This window comes from Trachypithecus francoisi, unplaced genomic scaffold (assembly GCF_009764315.1).
Source record: "Trachypithecus francoisi isolate TF-2019V2 unplaced genomic scaffold, Tfra_2.0 Lachesis_group6, whole genome shotgun sequence".
Taxonomy (NCBI): domain Eukaryota; kingdom Metazoa; phylum Chordata; class Mammalia; order Primates; family Cercopithecidae; genus Trachypithecus; species Trachypithecus francoisi.
Window position 1 is genome coordinate 101,449,923 of NW_022681471.1, and position 18,319 is coordinate 101,468,241.

General features: G+C 34.8%; 1 protein-coding gene across 1 annotated transcript in view; it reads right to left on the reverse strand.

Moving 5' to 3' along the window:
• The window catches only part of CFAP47 (cilia and flagella associated protein 47), a 480,485-nt gene that overhangs the window by 16,691 nt on the left and 445,475 nt on the right, over positions 1-18,319 (reverse strand). Inside the window, 2 exon segments of the mRNA XM_033201412.1 lie at positions 6,922-7,083; positions 12,446-12,617. Coding sequence (XP_033057303.1) covers positions 6,922-7,083; positions 12,446-12,617 — 334 coding nt within the window.

Here is an 18,319-nt window from a genome sequence, read left to right on the forward strand (position 1 = left end):
CTCCGTGGAGCACAGAGACCCAGGATATCTCCATAGACAGGGGAGCAAGGTATCCTGTCTCTGCCACACTGTCTCCCACAGCAGAATCAGACCAGAGCCAGAATGGATTCTTCTAACGGAGAAAAAGTAAGCTGGAGACCTTTGGTCGTCCCCATCAGCACCACAGACACAAGCAGTCATCCTTATAGAGAAGTCTCTCAGTCCTCATAGGCCCCAAGTCCAGCGTGGATAGTTGCCAGGATCCAACACGGCTGTATTCTCCCACAGCAGGAACTTTCTTGACACCCCCAGCCCCACAACACAGGCTGTTATGGCATGGTGCCATCTTGAGACTAGACCCACATCTGGAGTATATTCTGTCCTGAGGGCCAGCAGCCATGAAATCCATCCATCCCTGAGGCAACACTTTGATTCCACTAATTTCATATGGGTGCCTACAGCACCAGTAACCCAGTTGCTCAGATCCTAAGCCCAAAGGAACAAGTGGGACCCTGACATCATTAAAAAGTGTGCAAAGGATCTGAATAGACATTTGTCAAAATAAGACTTACAAATGGCCAATGGGTATATTAAAAAATGCTCAACATCATTAATCGTCAGAGAAATGCAAATCAAAACCACAAGCTATCATCTCACTCTAGTTAGAATGGCTATTAGGAAAAAGAGAAAAAATAAATGCTGGTAAGGATGCAGAGAAAAGGAAACTCATACACTGTTTGTGGGAATGTAAATTAGTACAACCATTATGGAAAATGATATGGAGATTTCTCAGAAAAACTAAAACTATAACTACTTTATGATCCAGTAACCCTACTACTGGTTATTTATCCAACAGAAAGGAAACCAGTACATCAAATGGAGACCTGCACACCCATATTTACAGCAGAACTTTTCACAATAGCCAAGATAGGAAATCAACTTAAGTGTCCATCAACAGATGCATGGGTAAAGAAAATGAGGCATATTTACACGATGGTATACTATTCAGCCATAAAAATCATTGTCTTTTTATTTGCAGCAACATGGATGAAAACAGAGATCATCATGTTAATGAAATAAACCAGGCACAGAAAGACAAATATCATGTTCTCACTTATAGGTGAGCGCTAAAAATGTTGACCCCATGGAGATAGATAGTACAATGAGTTACCAGATATAGAGATGGATGAGGAGGTTGGGTGAAGAGAAGTTAGTTAATGAGTACAAACATGCAGTTAAATAGAAATAATAAGTTCTAGTGTTAACTAGAACAGTAGAGTGACTATAGTTAACCATAATTTCTTGTTGTTTCAAAATAGCTAGAACAGAAGATTTCAAATGTTCCCAATACAAAGAAATGATAAACATTTGAGGCGATGGGCATCTTAAACACCGTGATTTTATCATTACACATTGTGTGTGTATCATAATATGTACCCCATAAAGGTGTATAATTGTTAGGAGTCAATCAATCAATCAATAACATGTGAAGCAAAAACAAACCTGAAAAAAAAGACAAATCTACAATTATATACAGTGATATCGACACCTCTCTCTCATCAAATGTTAGAATTACTGAACAGAAAATTAGGGGGAAAAAAGTAAACAAACAAACAAACAAACAAACATAAAAACCTTAAATAAAACCATCAACCAACATGCTCTAATAGATATTTGTAGAACACTCCATCTACCTCTATTTTGTTGATTTATTTTTATCCATAGGCCCCTGCCCAAGCAAATTACTTAGAAGCCCAAATGATTGAATTTATGCAGGGTATTTTTTCTGGCCATGATGAACTAATTAAAAATCAATAAGAGAAAGACAACAAAAATCCTGAAACACTCGTAAATTAAGCAACACTCCTCTAAATAATCCCTGTGTCAAAGAAGAAATAGCGAATGAAATAAAAATACTAAACAAATATGAAAAAACAAGAGACTAAATTTGTGAAATGCAGCTAAAGCAGTATCCAGGAGGAAATTTGTAATACTAAATAATTACAACAGAAAAAAAGAAAAGGCCTCAAATCAACGATCTAAGCTCCCACTTCAGAAAACTAGAAAATTAAGATAAATCCACAGTAATCAAAAGAAAGAAAACAAAAATCAGAGCAAAAATCAATTAAAAACGAAACAGAAAATTAGAGAAAACCAATGAAACAAAAGCTGGTTCTTTAAAAAAAACTCAACAAAACTGACAAACTTCTAAAACGGCTGGCAGTGATTAAAGGGAAAAGTTGCAAATGATCAACTTCAGAAATAAAAGAGGAGATATCACACAGACTCTGCAAGTCTCAACAGATACTTAAGGAAATATACTGAACAACACTACACACACACATTTGACAATTTAGAATAAATAAAACAATTACTTGAAAAGCACAGGCTATCAAAACTCATCCAGTATGAAATAAATTATCTTACTAGGCATATAACTTAGAGTAATTATATGCATCATTTTAAAAAGTTTCTGAAACAGAAATCTTCAGTACCAGATGACTTCAGTGGACAATTCCATGAAACATTTAAAAGACAATTATAACCAATTCTAAACATTATCTATCAGAAATAGAAAGAAGAGGGAACATTTCTAACTCATGTTTTTGAGAACAGCATTACTCAAATGGGAAAACCAGATACAGAGAATGCAATAATAATAATTAAAATAATTTTTAAATTTAATCAGTGTAACCCACCACTTGAACAAGCTATAGAAGAAAAATGGCATTATATTATCAATTGGTGCAGAAGAAGCATTTGACATAATTAAACACACATTCTTGGTAGGTCTTTCAAAAAATTAGAAATAGGGGAATTAGGAATTGCGTTTCCCCAAATATATGTTGAAGTCCTAACTTCAGTGCCTATGAATATGACTTTATTTTAATCTAGAGTCATATCAGATGTAATCAAGCCAGGATGGGGTCATTATGAATTCTTAATGGAATAGAACCGGTTTTATAAGAACAGGAAAAGAGATGCAGACAGGGACACACGGGGGAATGGCATGAGATGATGGAGGCAGGGATTGGAGTGATAAATGTACAAGCCGAAGAACCCTAAGGATTGCTGGCAACACCAGAAGCTAAGAGAAATGCATATATCAGATTCTTCCCTAGAGCCTAGAGAGAAAGCGTGACTCTGCTGACACCTTATTTATTTCTAGTCTCCAAAACTGTGAGAGGATACATTTTTGTTATTTTAAGCCACCTGGTTTGTGGTAGTTTGTTACAGCAGCCCTAGGAAACTAATACCGAGAGGAACAACTTCCTCCACCTGATCAAAATTACCTTAAAAAATCGTACAGCTAACATCACATGTAATGGTGAAAGGCTGAATGCTTTCTACCTAAGTTTGGAGAAAAGGCAATGATGCCTACTCTTATCAGTCCTATTCAATATAGTACTAGAAGTCCTAGCCAGTGCAATGAGGCATAAAAGGAAAAAAAAGTTATAAAAAATAGTTGAAACGAAGAGATATAACTATCCCTTTGTGTGGAAGACATGATTGTCTATGTAGAAAATGCCAAAGAATCCAAAAGCAATGCTTATAGAATAAATAACTGTTCAGAAAATTCAGAAGATACAAAATAAGCACACAGATATCAATAGAACTTCTATATGCTAGCAACAAACATGGAGACTGAAATTGAAAACACAATAGCATTTATAATCACTCTAAAAACGAAATGTCTAGGTGAAAATGTATCAAAACTTGTGCAGCATCTATAATCTGAAAATTATAAAACACCAATGAAAGAAATCAAAGAAAATCTAAGAAAATTGAGAGATCTACCATATGTGGTATGGTATGGTATAGTAAAATATATAGTAGTGTATATAACATAGTGAAAATGTCGAATGTTGGCAGGTTGATCTATAAGTTTAATAAATTTCTTTCACAATAAAATAAGAATTTTATAGATATAGATAAGCTTACTCTATAATTTATATACAGAGGTGATGGAAGTAGAATAGCTAAAATAATTTAAAAGGAAATCATAAAGTGAGAAGAATCACTGTACCTGAGTGTGGTGTTATTAGCAAAGGATAAAGAGAACAGAATAGAAAGCCCAAAACTGGACTGACACAAATATATCCAACTTGATTTTTGACAACGTTTCAAAATCAATCAATGGAGGAAAGATAGTCTTTTAAACAAATCTTGTTGGACATCATCAGGGAAAATGATGAACTCCCAACCTAAATCCCACACCATATGCAACAGTTAATTTAAAATATATAATGGCTTTAAGATTGAAATGTAAAAATCTAAAATTTTTAAAAGAGAACATGGAAGAAAATCTTTGGGATTTAGTGCTAGGTGAGAAGTTCTTAGGCATGACAATAGAAGCATGTTACAGAAAAGAAAAAAGACAACTTGCACTTCATCAAGACATAAAACTCTTGCACCATAAAAATCCTGTTTAGAGGGTGAAATATAGAGAATATACAAAGAACTTTTAAAAATTTAGCAGTAAAATTTAATTGTCCCATTATAAGATGATCGAAATAAATGAGTAGGTATTTCACCAAAGAGGAGACATGTATGGTGAATAAGCACATAAAAAAGTGTTCAACATAAACTGCCATTAGGGAAATGCAGATCAAAACCACAATGTGATATTACTATACACCTGTTAAAAGAGCTAAAATGAAATAATAATAATAATAATAATAATAATAATAAATGCTGGTGAAGATGCACAGAAATGGGATCACTTATGCATTTCTGGTGGGAATGTATGGGTAAAGTCACTCTGGAGGATAGTTTTGCATTTTCTTACAATACTAAACATTTTATGCTATGTTCTTCTTAGCAGATAAAATGTATGAGCTATTGATTGAAGGAGGATATGATTTAGTATAAAAAGGGGGTTTGTTGCTGTCCTGTTCTGAATCCCGTTTCAAGAGAGCACAAAATACACTGGACAGCATTCTTTCACACTAAATAAGCTAAGAGCAGCTCATTTTCTCATATGGGACCTTAAGAGTTGAGCAATTGCACTAAGAATAGGTTCAGAGGACTTGCAAAGCTAGCCAGACTCAAGTTTCCTAGAACTAAGAAGGGTTTTCTTTCTATAAAACACTCATTTGGGATATATACAAGCAGAGGTTTTTCTCTGGGTTTTAAAACATAGGAGACTTAATATCAAAAACAATTACTCTCCCAATGTTAGGTTTTGGATAACTGATCAGGTTGATCAACGATATGAAAAAATATGTAATAACAATACCATTTATTGAATATTTAAAAGTTCTTGGCATTGTGTTGAGTAATTTATATACATTGCATTATTTGTTCTCATGGCAACATTACGGGTTGTATTTTATCTCCATTTTACAAATGAGGAAATGGAAGCTCGGAGGAGCAAAAATATATAGCTGAAAGTCCCACAGGTATTTAGTGGTTGAGCGAAAAATTATTTCTCACTCTGTTTGACTATGACACCAATTCTTTCACAAAAATGTCATATTTTCAAACTGTAAAAGAAATTCCAGGTCATATAGTCCAATATCCACCTGATATTAGTTTCTTCTACATTACAGGTACTTCTCTGACTTAACATTTAACACTCTCCAGCAAAGTGGAACATTCTGATCCCCAAAACTATTGCTAAATTTAACTGACTTTACCTCCTTAAAGTCTCTCCAACCTGTCTACTTTCCCTCTCCACTCGCCCTGCAAAACGCTCAAGTAACCTTCAGACAACAGCATTAGCCAACTAACTAATCTACCTCCATTCACTCTTACCCTTTTTGCATTTGTTTTCTACACATTTCATCTAAACGTTCTTTTTCAAATATATCACTCTGCTGATTTAATGACTTTTTAGTCTTCTTTGGATAAACAGCAAACATCTTGCCATAGCCTATAAGAACAGTAACTGTTTGGTGCTGGTTTGCTCAGATCTGTCCCAGTCTATCTTGTTGCCAAGCCTAATTATTAATTATCCTCTTTCAGTCTCAAAAGGTTCAAGTTTGGACAGTGAATTTTGTGGTTATCCTATCTATAAAGCCTTGGAACACCTGGCACAAGTGATTATACATTTAACCTTTCACCACTCCTTTTGACCATAAAGCTGGACAATGGTTACAAACAACCATTTCAGCCCTCGAGAAATGGACCAAACATATACAAAGCTAATAGGTGCTTATTCATGAAAACCACTGAACTTTAGATAAGGATAGTGTAAAAAGTCACATGCAAAAGACAACATATTATGTAATTTCATTTATCTGAAATATCAGAAAGGGCAAAACTAGAGAGACAAAGCAAATCAGTGGTTGACTGAGACAGGTAATGAGTATGGGAGCTGACTGCAAAAGGTTTGAGGGAAATGTGGAGGGAAATGGAAAAGTTCTATATCTGGAATGTGGTTATGACTGCAAATCCTATAATTAAAAATTATTAAAATGTACATTTACAATGAATGAATTTTATGTATGTTGTACCTCAAAAAGCTATAAAAGTATATTTTAACATGTGAGATTTTAGGTAAAAGTATTGTCATACTGCCTATGTTAGCACAAATATAACAAAGACAGTTACGATAGAAAGAAAATATACATAACATGGAATCAACATGGGTTTACCCAATTATTTCTGCCTAGTTAAACCATTTGATATGCTAACACAAATGACATTTGCAGAAAAACACTGAAACATCCTTTGAAAACAAATGGAAATATTAATAGCATCCTATATTTCATTTTTAATTATTTACTTTTGTTTTTCTTTCTGGTCTTCACTTTGTATACCCTATTTTCCAATTGTTAAATAAAAATTTATTTATTTATACGAAGCTTTGAGTCAGAGACCCAATGTTGCACTGGCTTAACCAGCAAAAGATGAACTGTAGAATTTTCCATGTTAAATTTCATTCCAAAGTTCAGCATATTCACTAAAACAGCTACAAACTTTTGTTTAATATATTACCTTGTCTGACTTTTCAGCCTTAATTCAAAAACAGATTCCTTAAATAAACCAACTCCTTCAATGTCAATGACAGCATCCGTATCAGGCTTAGTAGCAATCAGCATTATGGGAAACTTCCAGATCCCTTCTGTTATGCACTGTATTTTCAGTGTTATATGAGACCTTGAATATAAAAGGAGATTTTAAATGATACTACATGAAAACAAGAGCATAAATATAGCAAACTAAGCTAAGGTAAAAATGTAAGTAAACTCTGTGGTTTCAGTGAAAATACTAGTACATTTAATTCTTAAAAATAATGTAAATGACTTTTAATTACATTTCATAAATAATTTTTAGGTCATAGATTACATGATCATTCTCCTTTGAAGTAATTATTTTTAGGGCATCTTATCTACGCTCTAGTTATTTTCTAAGAACCAATAACATATGCAGAATGAACTCCACAAATTTTCTGTAACCAGCATAGAATATCATAGTGCATAAGAAGGTAAGGGTGGATTTGGCAAAACGGACCCATGTTTTATACTAATAGATATTCCATTCGGGGATTTTTTTCAAAAATGAAACATTATGAGAAAGTATTTTCAACTCTTGTTTCACAAAGAGAAAATACATTGTCTGTGAAAACATGCAAAGGCCATATAATGGACTTAAGTGGCAGTTTAAAAAAATTAAATTGCAATTGGTAAAGACCACATACACTTTGCAGAATAAGATAAAATTGAGTGGCAGCTGAATTAAGGGAGAAAGTTAGTAGAGAGAGACTTTAGACTTTCAAAGCATTTGACTATGACAAAGAGTGGAGAGATAGGGCAGTAGCCAGAGTTGATAAATGGTTATCTGTTTGCTTGTTTAGGGTAGAAATGACTCAAACATGTAACAGTGTGGTTTCAATATCATAGGTCAGGATTAGAAAAGGAATCTCACACTTCTTACTTAAAAGTGACAGAAAGAACAGTTCCGGGAACTCTTATTCTTCTTAGGTAGGACTATATAATTACTCAACCATTTTGTGAGCAACTGGATAGTATCTTACCAAATTTGTGTAAAGCAGTGTGGCAATTTCTCAAAGAGCTAAAAACAGAGCTACCATTGGACCTAGCAATCCCATTACTGGTATAAACCAAAGGGAATATAAATCATTCTATCATAAAGACACATGTACTCGTGTGTTCATTGCAGCGCTATTCACAGTAGCAAAGACATGGAATCAACTTAAATGCCTATTCAAAGGAAGACTGGATAAAGAAAATGTGGTGCATATGCACCGTGAAATACTATGCATCCTTTTAAAAAAAGAAATCATGCCTTTTTCAGACACATGGATGTAGCTGGAGGCCATTATCCTTAGCAAACTAACATAGGAACAGAAAACCAAATACCACATGTTCTTGCTTGTAAGTGGGAGCTAAATGATGGGAACACATGGACACAAAGAAGGGAACAATAGACACTGGGGCCTACCTGAGGGTGGAGGTTGGAAGGAGAAAGAGAAGCAGAAAAAATAACTATTGGGTACTAGTCTTCATACATAGGTGAAGAAATAATCTGTACAACAAACCCCCATGACATGAGTTTCCCTATATAACAAACCTGCACATGTACCCCTGAACCTAAAATAAAAGGTTTTAAAAAAGAAAAGAAAGCTTCACTCAATAAATTAGGAGTTCTACTATTGGTACTTTCCTCTGGAGAAATGTCTCTAAGATTTCAAGAAGTGATGTATGTAAGGATATTCATTACTGCATTGTTTATACTGTCAAAAAAATGGGAGTAAAATTTTAAAATGTTCTTTCAATAGGGTGGTGCTAAAATGAAGTGTGTTGCATAGAAACAATGGAATACGATGCAGCATAATTTAGTCAATGATGATTAATACGTAGTCTTAAACTTAACACGTCCAAATATACATTTTAAACCTGTATCTCTTTCACATTCTCCTGTCTTTGTAAATGAAATTATATTCCTCTCTTCCCACTATTTCAAGACCATTATTTCAAGAACTGGTGTCTCCACTTCTACTGTTACCATCTTACAAGAAGATTTCTACAATTTAGAGCTATTGTTTTGTTTTGTTTTTTCTCATTGAACTCTGTATCTTCCGGTAAACCATTCCAAATTAATTTGGAACAAGGAATGGCAGAAGTAAATGAATATGTATATATATGCACAAAATATAATTGTTAAGTTACATCGGGTATCACTTAACACTTACAAATTGTGATGAATCATGTACACAAGTTGTCCTAAACTAGTTCCCCAAATATTTATTCTTCAATAATTTTCTATTGTTTCTAATATAAAAGACCAATGCATATTGTCATGATCCTTATGTGAACAAATCCCAGTAAAATTCCCCAAACTTATTTCCTCCTTTGCTCACTCCATTAGAGAAAGATTGGCCTTCTTACTATTCATTGTTTGTGCTAAACACTTCCTGTCTTACAACATCTGCATTTATTATTTTCTCTGGCTCAAGTGCTCTTTCCAACTTTTTTTTGTCTGTAAGGTCTTGGCTTAGACATTATTTCATGGAAGGCTAACCATCCACTTTATCTGATGTGCATCCTGTAAAGTTCTCTTTCTCTCCTTATTTATTTATTTATTTGGATAATCTGAAATTTGCTTTCTTGCTTATTCATTTATTTCTGTTATCTGTCACTGTCACTAGATGATACACTCCTAAAGTGCAGGGATTTTTTCTCTTTTGTAGATGTTAAATGACTTTTGATAAATTAATGTACAGATTCAAATGAACAATGCTGAACAATCCTATTCTGCAAATGACTTCTTTGAGTTAATGAGAAGTTGCTGAGTCAAAACGTGGGACCCTTCAGGAGAAGATCACACAATGTCATGGATGACACAGTGAACCATTTTATGATCAATACTGTAGATTCATAACAATGCATATGTGTGATATTTCTTAAGTTGCCACCCACAAACTCTCAAATAGAACTTTGTTTCTCATTCTGTTCAGCTCTTGAGCAGGTAAAAAGTTCTAGGAAAATGTCAAGCTAAGGTAATTAGTATTTCTGAAGATACCATAAGACAAATGATATCTATTATTTCATTATTTAAAAAAGTGTTTCGACCTGTTAAATTAGGATCTTCAGACTGATTCATTACAGTCTTAACCATTATTCTCATACATTTTTGTATTGGACCCTTGATTTTTATTGGAAAAAGGCCCACAGAAATAACTTTCCTGCATTTCTTTTGTAAAACCATCATTTAGCATATTGATTATTATTTTTATTATGCACAACACTGTATTCTGCGAAAAGATGAATGTCAAAATTACCTAGTATTCACTGTTGTGAAACATGGTATATTTTCTTTTTATCAAAACACAGAAATGTTCTTTTTAACTTTGCCCACAAAAAAGAGCAGAATTGAATTTAGTACTCACTTATTAATCTAGGTAAAGCATGGTATAATTATTTTCCTGTTACTTTTCATAGCTCAATGCTATTGGTATAATTTTGATTTTTCTTATTTGTTTCTCTTGCATTGACATTTTGGTCAATGATGAACTGTACATACAATGGTTGTTCCATATGATTATAATACTGTATATTTACTGTACCTTTTCCGTGTTTAGGTACACAAATATTTACCAATGTGTTTCAGTTGCCTTCATTATTCAGTATAGTAACATCCTGTGCAGGTTTGTAGCCCAGAGGCAATAGGTTATACCATATAGCCTAGGTGTGCAGTAGGCTATACTATCTAGGTTTGTGTAAATGCACTCTACAATGATGGAATCACCTAAGGATACATTTCTCAGAACATATCTTTGCTGTTAAGTGATGCATGACTGTACGTACAAAAGAAGAAATCATAGTAAATGAATATATGCATATATGCACAAAATAGAATTGCTATATCAGAACATCACACAACACTCACAGAAATTTATCAATCATCAAAAAATTTTGCCCTAAATTAGTTTCTCAAATATTCACCAAGATATTCTAAATCCACAATATTTTCATGAGTATAAACTCACATTGGCTCTGCCCATTTTCACAAATAATAACATTGTTCTCTTTCTAGTGTTGCTGTAATTTCCATGTCATTATATGAATACATATGAAGCAAAATGTGCAAAAACAAACATAGAAAACTGTGAAAAATGAAAGAAAATACAAACATAGAAAATGTCAATATATATGGTATACTCTCTTCTTGTAGCTTGATTTTACTGCTACTTCCTGAAGATGACCCTGGTATCTTTTAGTTATCAACCTACATATTCATAGCCACTTTAGATGTATGACTACATCAAATAAAAGGTTGAACTTTAGAAATTGACTCAGCAATCCCATTACTGGGTATATACCCAAAGAAAGATAGATCATTATATCAAAAAGCCACATGGACTCGTATGGTCATTGTCACATTATTCACAATACCAAAGACATGGAATCAACCTAGGTGGCCATCAATGGTGGATTGAATAAATAAAATATGACATGCATACACTGTGGAATAATATGCAGCCATAAAAAAGAATGAAACCATGTCCTTTGCATGCATCCATGTCCTCCTTCCATGGATGGGGCTGGAAGCCATAACCCTAAGGGAGGAATGAGAAACCAAATACTGTATGTTCTCACTTATAAGAAAGAGCTAAACATTGAGCACCTGTGAACATAAACATGGGAACAACAGACACTGCAAACTACTAGTTGGAAAGGGGATAGGTTAAAAAGCTACCTATTAGGTACTATGCCCACTGCCTGAGTGCAAATACCCATGTAGAAAACCTATACATGTACTTCCTGCATCTAAAACAAAAGTTGAGAGAAGAAAAAAGAAATCATTAAAAACAAACAACATTTTCAATTGTTTTTTCATTGCCCGGCTGTACTTTGTGTATGTCATGGTACTCATCAGTATCTCTGCATTTAGACACAAATAAAGACCTATTTCATAGTGAAATATCATATAGTGTTTGCAGATGCTGCGTAACAGGTGTCCAAAAAGCAAATATAATGACGCTGGATGAAGTTTCCCAGAGGACAGATATCTAAAGGCCACCCTTCACACAGATTCACTTATATCTTACTAAGGAATATGTAATGTTATGTATTGAGTAGTAAAATGTAATGAAAGCAGTTGCAATGTAAAATATAGCTTAGGCATTTGCATCATTCGAACTGGTTCTGATAAGCAACATCAAGAAATACCATGTTGCTATTGGACAACGCTAAGTCAGCTTTTTTTAAAAAAAGATTTTACAAAACGACTCTTCTCTTTCATTAATGTGATACACTAATGACCTTAGGGAAGTCATAATTCTTGAGGAATATCTTAGATTTTCAACCATTTAGACTACATTCTTCTCATGAGAATATTTTTTGTAGCTACATGTAATCTAACTCAAAATATTTCTCTCAATAATATCAAATAAGTAATGCAATTCAAATATTGAGAAATAAAAAGAGAAATCAACATTAATACATTTAAAAGAGTAATAATATTGTTTAAATAAAAAAGAGGAAAGTAGATTTACCTCAATGGTTTCTTTGGTGTGAATACCAGATTGAAGATAAATGTTATCCTTTCAGCCGTAACATCATAAGCTTTATCAATCAAATATACAGCTACACAGGATTCCAACTTAGACTTCATAGCTTCAGATTCAAACTGAATTTCATACTCAAATTCATGTATTTTAGGAGTTTCTAGGAAAGTCAAGATTAAAATATATTTCAATTTAATTAAATATGCATAGATTTAATATCAATTACCTGTCAAGACTAACGATGCACAGGTATTTAGAGAAAGGAAGGGGGTATATATTATTTAGCTTAGTGTCTATAAAGTCTAATGCATTATCAGGCATATAATGATACTTAGGATATTTTTGTTAATAAGTTAATAAATAAATGAATGCATATAAAAATAAACACAGAAGACAATTCTCACCACTCTTAAATCTTTATAATTCCGTTCTATAAAACAAAAGGCCACATGGAAATTAATAATCATTAACTATCTAATGAAAGTAATGACATTTACTCTATCTAATAAATGTATTAAAAACCTATAGACTTAAAACTTATGAAAAAGTCGTTTAAAATTTGCTTTGAATTAAGTTGAAACAATATTGAAACAGCATTTCAAACTGTTAGAGCAGAATTTTCAATTTCTGGTATATTTTGATTAACAAAAACTGTTTCTCATGTTTCAGTGTTGGAGTATACAGACAATATGATGAACAAATATTTTCTTAATGAGTAGATTACCAAAGAAAAGTAATAGTAGTTTTTTGAACACTGCACATGAAAAATATCTTAAATCCAGAACTAGCATGTAGATGAGAGGTACAAACATGTATTAAACTTACTCTCCAGTTATATGTAAGGAGCCCAACTCACAAATCAAAAAGTTTGTTGCATATGGAACTTGGAAGAGAGGTCAGAGAATCATGAATTGACCAGATCTACAGCTGTGCTGATCCAGAATCCAAGCCTCTCGGCCCAGTGATGAGACATCCCCTTAGCCCAGGAGTTCTTAAACAGGGGAAGGGAATAGTAAAGGGAGAAGCCAACTCTGTCATATATCCTTGCACTGGGCCTGCCCTCACGGACCCTGGTTCCAGGCCTGTCCTTGTAGACACAGGCACCAGATGTGTCCCCAGTAATGGCCCCAGATCTGCCTACAGACCCAGGCACTAGGCCTACACCAATACACATTATAATTAAATTGTTGCAAGTGAAAGACAGGCTACTCTGGGCCACTCTGCTTATGGGATACCCCTTCTCTGTCTATGGAGCAGTCAAAAAGGGTCAAAGACAAAAATAGAACTTTGAAAACAGCAGGAGAAAACTGACTCATCACATACAAGGGAACTATTATTACACTATCAGTGGATTTCTCAACAGAAACACTGCAGGACAGGAAACAGTGAAACGACACATTCAAAGTGCTAAAAGAAAAAAAAGGCCAACCAAGAATACTACACTTGACAAATCTGTCCTTTAAAACAAAGAGATATTGGGAGGCCAAGGAGGGCAGATCACAAGGGCAGGAGATCAAGACCATCCTGGCTCACATAGTAAAACCCTGTCTCTACCGAAAATACAAAAAAAAAAAAAAAAAAAAAAAAAAAAAGCTGGGCATGGTCATAGGCACCTGTAGCTCCAGCTACTCCAGAGGTTGAGGCAGGAGAATGGCTTGAACCCAGGAGGCGGAGTTTGCAGTGAGCCGAGATCATGCCACTGCACTCCAGCCTGGGCGACAGAGCGAGACTCCGTCTCAAAAAATAAAAATAAAAATAAAAAGAGATAAAAACCCTCAGATGAACAAAAGCTGAAGGAGTTTGTCATTTTACTAGACCTGACTTATAAAATGTACTAATAGGGAGTTTTTCAAGCTGAAATGAAAGGGTGTTCAAAAGCAACATAAAAATATATAAAAGTATAAATCTTACTGGTAAAGGTAAATATATATATGAATGCAGAATAATGTAATACTGTAGTAGTGGTGCACAAATAACTTTTAACCCTAGTATAAATGTTAAAAGAAAAGTATTTAGAATAACTATAGCCACAAAAAATTAGTTAATGAATATACAGTAAAAAATGGCTTTTCATATCCATAATATAAAGTGTGTTAGGGGGTGTAAAAATGTTTTTGTATGTGATTGAAGTTCTTATCAGCTGAAAATAGACTTTTCTATATTATGATATAAAATAGTTAAAATGCTTGCCTTCTCAAAGCACTTCTATTGTCAGTTATCTCCCCTTCTGTATATATTTTCATGAACTGCTGATGAAGACCTATAAATTTTTACCTCAGGGAAACTTTCTAGCTATGGCTAAATTTATGAAAAAGGGGCAAATAATTTTGTTTCCACAGCCAACACCTAAACATACATTAAAAACATAATGTTTTTCTTATTATTTCTATTTTCATTTCTTTATTCATTCAGCAAATATTAATGAAGGTTTTCATTGACATGAGGCATCCAATTCTTGTCCTCATGGAGCTGATGGTCAAGAGGAAGAAACTGACAATAACTGCTAATGCTACAACTAGTTTTTAAATTACTACTGTGATAACTGCTACCATGGAGAAGCAGAGGATCCCATGAGAGCATAGGTCCTGGGAACATCACTGCCAAGGACTCCAGAGGAAGAGACCAACACACCAAACTGAAGGATGAGTCAAGGTTAGCTGGATGTAGAGAGGGGGAAATTCCTTCTACTCATCAAAGCAGCCTGCAGGAATTACTCAGACTGCAGGAATTGTTCATGGTGAAAACCAGCTGGGCCCATTTGAGAAAGAACTTATGAGGGCAGAGCAGAGAGGGTGAGAGGAGTTTATCAAGCAATGAAGTAGGAAAAGTAGAAAAGAGTGAGACAATGCAGGGTGTGGTGAAGATGTGGGACTTCTAAGAATAACAGAAAACAACTAGACTACTAGTGATTAGCATCAAGTTTCAGACTCTATTCAAGATTAATACTAAATAAAAGAACCCAAGCAGTCTGACTTAAGACTTTACAACTCAGTATAGCAGGCTTGTCATAAGGCACAATTGCTGAAGAAGCACATTAGCACCATTAGCACCATTAGCTTCACCGTCTGGAAGTGCGCAGGACATAATTTGTGCATAGAATGTGGTGGCTCTCAGAGCAGAGCCCTAGGGCACTCAAAAAGTTAGATCAGAAAAGAAAACAACAGAAATCAAGAAGGGGCAACCAGTGTGATAATAAATTAATAAGGTTAGTCATGAAAGTCAAGAGCAGAAAGTACTTCAACTTGATCAACTGGTAAATGCAGGTGACATGTGGAATATAAATATGATTGCTGTATTAGACACACTGGATAAGGTTGGCAGTCTTTTCAAGAGCAATCCTGTTACAGTAAGCAGGACAGAAGGCTGAATGAAGTAAGTTGATCAGAAAAAAAGAAGTGAAGAGAAACAGAGCAAAGAATCAAGGACAGGAGGTCAATAAGAGGTCACAGGAGGAACAATGACAGGTTTCTCAGGAGCTGTCTGTGATTACAGGCCAAACCAGACCTGACATGGGAGTTTACGAACAACAGGCAAATACGATACAGGAAGATGACTGGCCTGGGATGAAATGAGACACATATGAGACACAAATCAGAACATCACACACAAAAAAGACAACAGATGAATCAAAGAAAAACAGTCTTGAGCTATAGAACAATTGGGAAATAAAATGAAGGGGCATGACTAAAACTACTTTCAGATAGAAAGCCCCGAGAAAGTCACTGAACTAATCCACAGAGAATTACAAAGAATGCATGGACCAGGAGGTACTTAAGAAGAAGAAATACACTTATAGGAGAAATCTTGCTCACAGAGTAATTTGTAATCTTATAGAAGTGACATTGCAAAACACAGTCTAAAAATCCAAGAATAGTAATATTTCAATAGGACAATACCAATTGATTTAAATAGTACAGGTGCATAGATTTATCATCTTGAATAAATATTTTTGAAAACCTTGACAACAGAGTATGTGTTTTGCTACTTTTGGTATCTCTGGAGCTGAATATAATATCTGGCAGAAAAGATGCTTGCTGGATTGTTGCTGAATGATAAAGATATGAAAGCAATCAATCCCAGTTTACTTAAATGTATGTGTCATGAGTAAGGATGAAGAGAGCACAGTGGTTCTTGTATTTTCATTAAATGAAGCTTGATAGTTTTATGTGACTCAGAGAAATTCTATGATGACGATAATGGGAAGGGAATTTTGGGAATTCTTATCTCCTACTTATCAGGTTTACATAATGAGGTCTATTCATTCTCAAGAAGGGAAAAAGTACAGGAGAAAAATATCTCAGCCTCAATCTGCCTCCTTCATGATGACTTGCCACGGGTGGAAAAGGAACATATCTGATCAGTGAATTTGAGTGAAGGAATGGAACATGAGCAGGTGAGCGTACCCTTCTCTTTCTTCCCCAATGTCTTGATTCCAGGATTCACACCTTCTTCTACTTGCTCATGTGTAAGTTGTTTGCTCCTGCAAGGAGTTCACAACTGGCCAGTATGGCATGAATGTACTCAATTTTGCTGGAAGGTATTAAAAAGCCCAAATTTCTCCATAGTTCCAAGTCATTTTCCAATTCATTTGTATAATTAACAAAGCTAACACTTTGATTTCCATCTGCTTTATTTTTATATCTGCCTCTCAGTTAGTTTCAAACTCAGATGAGAGAAGACAAGTGTGTAATTAATTATCACTCTTAAAATCCTATCAGAGTCCATGCCACTCAGTGTAGTGCTTTAATTTCCACTAGGAGGGACTTAGGAGACAACAGGAAGTACAAGACTGCATGGCCAACATGACTCCTATTCTTAATGTGCTGAATAAACTGTGATTAAATTGCACAGGAGTGGGAAAGGAGCTAGTCTGCTTTTGCATATACTAAAGACTAAAGTAGTATTCAGACTTTCTGGTAAGATTTATCCTTTCATAAAGAAAAAGGCGTCAAAGGAGGGTCAAGCAGAGAGAATTACAGATTGTGTAGAGAGTTGGTTACACCTTTGGAATAAGGGCAGGGGAAAGGAACCAAGTTATTGCCATATGTCTTTAAGGAGACAATGAGGTCCATTACTTTCTTTAAATATTTAGGCACTATAGAGAAAGAAATATGTTAAAGTTGAGAAGACTGGTCTATTCTTCTATATAGTAGGACATACATCAGGAGAACAAAAAAGATTCACAAATTAAAATGTAGTTAGCCAAAATATGAATGAGCTTGTTGAGTTTGGTGGTGTTGAGCAGAGAAAACAAAAGCTGTTTTAGAGAGAATGACGAATGGAGATAAGACTGCAAAACTTCCCTACAGTTGTTTTCAATAGTAAATATTGTTTTTCATCATGGAAAATAAGGAGGCAGTAAAATAAGAGCCATATCAAAAGGTATATTTTCTTTTTCTTTTTTTTTTTTTTGAGACGGAGTCTCACTCTGTCCACCAGGCTGGAGTGCAGTGGCGCGATCTCGGCTCACTGCAAGCTCCGCCTCCTGGGTTCACGCCATTCTCCTGCCTCAGCCTCCCGAGTAGCTGGGACTACAGGCGCCCGCCACCGCGCCCGGCTAATTTTTTTTTTTTTTTGCATTTTTAGTAGAGACGGGGTTTCACCGTGGTCTGGATCTCCTGACCTTGTGACCCGCCCGCCTCGGCCTCCCAAAGTGCTGGGATTACAGGCGTGAGCCACCGCGCCCAGCCATAAGGTATATTTTCAAGAGCTATTTTGAGAGAGATTGCTCTCGTAATATGATTTTCAAATTTCCCAAAACAATGTTGGTACCTTCTTTCAAGACCCTGATTATCTAGGAGTTAAGTGGATTTTTTAGGTAATAAGTATAATCAATGTATACGATCAGAATTGCAATTTCTT